Source organism: Epinephelus moara, chromosome 11 (genome assembly GCF_006386435.1).
Source record: "Epinephelus moara isolate mb chromosome 11, YSFRI_EMoa_1.0, whole genome shotgun sequence".
Taxonomy (NCBI): domain Eukaryota; kingdom Metazoa; phylum Chordata; class Actinopteri; order Perciformes; family Serranidae; genus Epinephelus; species Epinephelus moara.
Window position 1 is genome coordinate 6616352 of NC_065516.1, and position 6958 is coordinate 6623309.

The following is a 6958-nucleotide window of genomic DNA, read 5'->3' on the forward strand; positions in this document are numbered from 1 at the left end:
GTATATATATGTATATATATGTATATGTATGTGTATATATATGTATATATATGTATATGTATGTATATATATATGTATATGTATATGTGTATATATATATATGTATATGTATATATACATATATATATATTCTTTTGAACGATTCGTTGGCGAACGACACAACACTAAAATGTACAAAAATGGTCAATTGATTTGCTCATGAGAAGCTGAATATGATCCTTTGCTTACTACTGTACATATCATTTGTACAGCATGGCATAACACATACAAAATGTAAAATGCAATTATGTGTAACCTGAACATTTTGTACATTTTTCACATCAAATTCATCTGTAACATCAATAACCTTAACATTCTAGACTTAACAGTTGTGTTAGAGTATATAATCAACTAAACTATGCTCTAACTAACCTATGAAACAGAGCCTAATCTTCACATCTGCAGCTGCACAGCCAAGTTTTACTTATGGCGTCCTGTAGGCAAGGAAAAATGAGACAGAACACTGAAAACATCTACCCTTATTTCAGGATGTCTCCTATCATTGAAATTATAAGAATCCCTCTATGACTAAGGACCCTGAAAATATGACTTTAAAAAAGGGTTCTTGTGGCTCAACTTGCCCCAGGTTAGAGGTAAGCTGATCTGAGTCAGTTGAGCCATGTAGGGGTAAATTGACCGTCTGACTTTTTAAGTTGACACATGTGACGGCTCCTTGGCCTCTGACCTACTTTGTTTGGTTGCCTGGGATCTGGGGAATGGCTCATTAGGAGAGATGGCTGACACCTGATTTGGTGTGAATGCTCACCTATTTATATTGGGGCCTGAGCATTCAGTCTCTCTCTCCTCTTTGAGTTGCTGGGTTTGTTTGATCTTGGGTTATTTAGTTTTTTGTTATCTTACATCTAAACACATTCACACACTCATACACTTCAGACATTACTGATAACTGACATACACATTTAAGTTTACTTTATTTAAATACATTTGTTTTTTCTACTTTAAAGTCATGTGTGGTCTCCATATTTTGTCATACCTTTGAGCCAGGTCGTGACACACATGAACATAATTTATATATAATAATTTACCTCTTTTATAAAAAGTAATCGATTCATTTTCCAAATAGTCTTATTTCTGCCTTATTCCTGAAAGCTAACTTAAACAACATGAAACCAACCAAATGAAGTTTAATATTTAGAATATTTTAATGTTTGCCACTGGTGAAACAATTTTAAATGAGGGTAGTCATCCAAATTAAAAAGACAACCAGTGTAGTTTTGAGGAGCAAAGAAAAAACGTATGAAAGAAAAAAAGAAAATCCCAATAAATGCTAATGTTATGTTAAATGTTATAACAAATCTACAATGTTTAACATGTGATAAACCAAACCAGTTGTGTAATACTACATTAAAATGCCATTTCATACTTCAGAGACTTAACTTCAGTGCCTTAAGGAAGGTCAAGTTCAACCACTGGCTCAATTTACCCCACAGCGATTGGCTCACTTTGCCCCATAGCCACCTATTTGGCTAGCTTGGCAATTCAGGCTAGTGTGTAGCCAAATGATTCACATAATTTTATAAGTTGGCAAATCACCAACATCAGTGTTTCCCCTACCCTTTCTAGTTAATGTAAAGTGTATTTACTATACCGCTGTAATATCAGTAAACAGTTGTTTCAGTAGTTAGCTGGTACGGAAATTAGCCTTGCTAAGTAGCAAACTGGCTAGCCTAGCTAGCTTGTGCTGAATTAAGGTGCTCACGGACTCCGGCGTACTATAAGCGGAGCGGACTCCGCAAGGAATGTCTGCAGTCATTCGGGCTGCCATAGTCGAGCGCACTTCTGTGTTGTAGTTTCCTGTAAAAAATGTCTGTGAAACACTACATTACCCACAATTCTTGCGCGTTGTTTACACTCTTCTGTCATGGCGTCCTACACTGACAACGAGGAAGAGGAGCTGCTCTGCCTGCTGGCTCTGCAAGCAAATAAACCGAAGAGACGGTGGTATGTACGGCCACTAAATGCCACAAGAGACCAGGAAGGGGAGTTTGCGATGTTGGTGAGGGACATGTGAAGTCTTGACGAACATAAACACTGGCGGCAAATACAAAATGCAGATCAGTGTCACATTTATTGGAGGTTGATGTGAAAAATACATGCCAAGCAGTCTTTTGTGTGACACTGGTGCGCGGAGCGGAGTCCACGCGGTCGTAAAATCTGAGTTTTGCGCGCCCAGGGCTTGTGGACGTCCGCCTTTATTCTGGGCGGGCCTCCGCGGAGTCCGCTCCGCATACATTCCGCCCGAGTATGTTTGCGCCTTTACTGTGAACACACAGTAAACGTGGTTTCAGTGTGATATTAAGGTATAGCAGTACAGTAATAAGAGCTCAAATACATCCCTAACATGTTTTCACTTGTTTCAAGCAAATAAAAAGTGTTTTTTTCTTATTACAAGCAAAAAAAAAACTTACTCCATGGACAAATTTTTCTACTTATTCCAAGTGAAAATTTGCTTGAAACAAGTGAAAATTGTCTAAAAACAAGTTACTTTTTCGGTGATGAGTCTTATTTTAAGTGTAATGAGATTTGTTTTGACTAGAAATTAGACATTTTGACTAGAAATAAGACCAATATTCTTGGTAAGATTTTGAGTTTTTGCAGTGAAGTACTGATATTTCTGAGTGTTAGTGAAATGTTAAGTGCTGGTTTTCCTGAGTGTCTGCGAACGCGTCTCGTGAGTGAGACACCTCCTCAAAATTCCCCATATCCCAATCTGATCGAGGATGTGATCTGAGACGTGCTGGTACTCCACCTCACAACCCACAGAACTCAAAAGATCTGCCACCAAGACCCTGATCTGGTGCAAGACACCACAGGACACCCCCAGAGGTCCTGTGTCCATGCCTCAACAGGTCAGAGCCAAGTCTGATCCAAGGAGGCTCACCGGGATTGTAGGTACCTCTGGGATAGCAGCATGTGCCATGAATCAATCAGATTGGGATTTGGGTAATTTTGAGGCCAGGCCAATGCCTTGACCTCTTTGTCACGTTCCTCGGGTCATTCCTGAACAGTTTTTGCAGTGTGGTATGGTACATTGTTCTACTGGAGGGGCCACAGACATGAACTTGTCTCTGAGCATCCTGCAAACAGTTGTGTTTAAAAGATTAAAATTAAAAATAAGTAATTTCTTTAATTTACTTCCAAAACAAATGCATGTGTTAGCCTGATCAAGATTTTTACAACACGAGGTGCTGGCGTTCATGGAAACACCTCCGCTTCTGTCAATAAGCAGTGCCAAAATCAATACAAAATGAAAGTTCCTTGTAGCTGCTTTAAAAGATATAGAGATATACTGACCCACTCTCAGTGTGTGACAGTGTATTTATCTGCAGACACTGCCCTCTGCCTAGAGTGTATTATTTTCTTCTTATTTCGCTGTGTTCGGGCCAATTATGAGCACAGTGCACAGGTGTGGTGGGGACTTTATCATAAGGTAGCAACCAGATGCCAGACAGCCAACAATTCTTGCAAAGAATCCTGTCTAAAGTGTATTAGCTGTGTACGTTTGTGCTGTTGTATTAACTGTGCATGTTTGTACCGGTCGTAGCAGTTGAAGTCGTCCAGCCAGCAGCCTTTCTTCACCAGCTCGATTGAGCCTGAGTTGTTCCTCCAGGAGGCGTAGCAGTGCGAGCGTTTGTCCTTCTCGCCCTCGCAGCGCTCCACTCCGCTTTGATTAGTCTTCTCGATCTCAAAGTTGACATTGTAGTACAAACAGTCCCTGGTGTTGGCCTCCCCGCGGCTCAGTCCTGCAGCACAGACACAGCTTTAATGAATCTCTTATTATGAACGCTTTAAGCATTAAGACATTCATGAAAGATCCAGAGTTAAAAGCTGTCGTGGGCGTTGATGCCTCAGACACCCCCCCCCCCCCCCAATAATTCAACGGCACTCTGCTGCCTTCACAAACACCATTAGTGCCTTCTAATCATGCTCATCTTATTAGAGCACAGAGAGAAGAAAGGAGGCGGCATAATGAGCTGACTGTCTGCAGGTAAGCTAAAGCTTTAAATGACGTCTGGACAAGACCAAAGACTGAAGAAAAAACAAGACAAATGAGACTCTTCAGTAATCACAAGATCTGACAGATCTGCTTCTTCTACTTTCACTCTTTTCTCTTACAACCTTTTTCACTTTCCCCTCCTCCTCTCCCTTCTTCCTCTACTCTTCATCCTCACAATCTATCACTTTTCCATCCCTCCTCTCCTCCACCTTCTTCTGACTCTCTTCCCTGCTCTCTCTCACTCCTTTTTCACCCTCTCCTTTCAACATTTCTCCTTTTATCTTTTCTTTTCCCTCTCTTCCCTGTCACTCTGTAACACTGCAAATAATTCTATTCTTCTGGTCCTAAAATAAGTGAAACAATCTGTCTGTGTAGTTCATTATTATTATTATTATTATTATTATTATTATCTGATAGAAACTTTTTAGAAATAACTAATTTTTTCTATAAAAATCATAAAACCTGTTGACTTTGATTTAAACAGGTTAAACCTGAGATGTTCTACCTGTGTCTGAATGGGTATTTTTGCTTATTGGAATGTCATTTATTGGAGTATCTTCAAATGCTTCATATCCCTAAAATCTGTACAACCTAAGCTAATAGGTTATGTGAGTCAATAAACCATAATAACTGATTAAAGTACTGAAATTGTGTCATTAAAAAAATACAACAATTTGAAGTTTTTCATTAGATTTTTACAAAATTAAAGCTATAGTGCGTAACTTCTACATGTCCGTAAATATCCTTTTTCACCCAAGCCACTACTAGAGGAGATGACACAATACTGATTAAGCCAATCGGCTCCTCTAACATCTCGCTGTATTTTTCAATATATATAATTTTTAGTTTGCGTGTCGACCGGCGACATTCCCGCGCTGGCACACAGGAAATGCTTCCTCACAACAAGAAGGGAGGGGGAGGAAGAGCAGAAAGTGTCATAGCAAGAGGGAGCGCAGGTAGAAAGAGAAAGCAACATGGCGGAGAACCCAAAGAAGCGGCCGAGACACGGTTCAGAAGTGGATCCTACCAGTGCGCGAGCCTCCGCGGGTGCTCCGCTCTGCTCAGCGGCCTGTGTGGACAGTCAGAGGCCAACAGCTTCACTGAGTCGCTCAATGTCCGCCATCTTTTCATATTATGATTGGGAAGGCGGGCCTTCTTTCCGCTTCAAAAATAACCAATCAGGAACTGAGAATTCAGTAATATTTCCGTTTCAATCAAACTCCCTTCCGTTTCAATCAAACTCTCACACAAACAACTATTCTCATTCACATACCCTATCATTCTGTCTTACATTCACTGTCATTTTGTTCCCTACACATGATTATTTGCATTCACATGTACAACTAATTTCTCTTACATATGCTATTATTCTGTTTCAAATATAATATTATTCTCTCATACATATATTAGAGCTTTGTTTTACAGATACTGTTACTTTCATGTACATATTATCATACTTACATACATATAATATTGTCCTCTGTTACACTAAGAGTATGACAGTAAATAAAAGAAAACATGATGATAAATATAAGAGAGTATAGTAGTGTTTGTGTAAGACTATATTGGTGTATGTATAAGAGTATGATTGTGCATGTAAGAGGGTATAGTAGTGTTTGTGTAAGAGTATAGTGGTGTATGTATAAGAGTATGATGTTACATGTGAAACCAAGTATGAATTATGTCTCAAAGGGCCTCTCATACTAATGTGCTCTCGTCTGTTAGTGTTAGTTAAAAGGCGGGCAGCTGCATTTTGCACAAGTTGAAGGCGGCTAAGAACAGACTGGGAGACACCAATATACAGTGCATTGCAGTAGTCGAGTCTAGAACTAATAAAAGCATGAATAGCTTTTTCAAGGTCATGATTACGGTGGCCCTGAAAGGTCACAGCACTGCAACTTAAGAAAACACATGCAAAAAGACAAAACACAAGCAAATTGAGAAAACATTTTCATCAATTTGACAACACGTGCGCAGCATTTAGAAAACGCGCTGCAAAGACCACAACACAACACATTAGAAAAAGCGATGCAAAGACCACAACACAACACATTACAAAAACGCGCTGTAAATAGGCCGCAACACAACGGAAGTGTTTCCAGGGGACACTTAAATGTGATGCACACGTCCGGTCAGGCGTGTTGTTGACGCGGATTCAGCCACAGCCCCGGAGCAGAAGCCCCTGACGTGAAACAAGCCTCTGGCTTGACGGAAGTGCCCCTAGCATGACGGAAGTGNTCCAGGGGACACTTAAATGTGATGCACACGTCCGGACAGGCTTGTTGTTGACGCGGATTTCGAGTCACAGCTCAGTCACCGTCTCTTTGATGAGATAAAAAGTAAGTGTTTTTTTTATTTATTTTAACATTGTGATCGCATGATTCAGCCTATTGCAGTGATCTGCTGCTAAACTATCGTTAGCCTTTTGCTTGTAATTAGCCTGCCAATTCTAATAACCTGATAAAATAAATTGTTGTGAAACCATAGACTGTATATAGTGTGAAACACGCTGTTAGCTGGGACAAGCAAGTTATACTACCAGTGGGTTTTGCATCAGTAAAAAGGAAGATGGGATTATCTACAAGCCTTTTCCCAACACATAAGAGCAGCATGTAACTGTAATGTCAGATTAGAAATAATGCAACACTGTGACTAATAGTGTAGTATCTGTACAGTAGTAGTAACAGTATGTTTGTACAGATACTAAGGTATCAATATTTTAAGTTTTGTGTCAGTTTTATGATTTCTTGAAATTGCTCATCATCCCAACCCAACAACATACCTCAAGGAGGGCCTTCCTCACTTCATCATCAGGGATATCCTCAATTGTAGCCTCAATTGCCTTTACTTTACCAACGAGGTACAGGAAGAAGTTTGGGGGGAGACAACGAGGCCCTGGAC

At 40.0% G+C, this 6958-nt stretch overlaps 1 protein-coding gene across 1 annotated transcript in view; it reads right to left on the reverse strand.

Annotated features, from left to right (window-relative positions):
• Positions 1-6958, reverse strand: part of LOC126397597 (activin receptor type-2B-like) — a 109445-nt gene that overhangs the window by 54136 nt on the left and 48351 nt on the right. The window contains exon 2 of the mRNA XM_050056497.1: positions 3596-3803. Within this exon, the coding sequence (XP_049912454.1) occupies positions 3596-3803 (208 nt within the window). The remainder of the gene's footprint in view (positions 1-3595; positions 3804-6958) is intronic.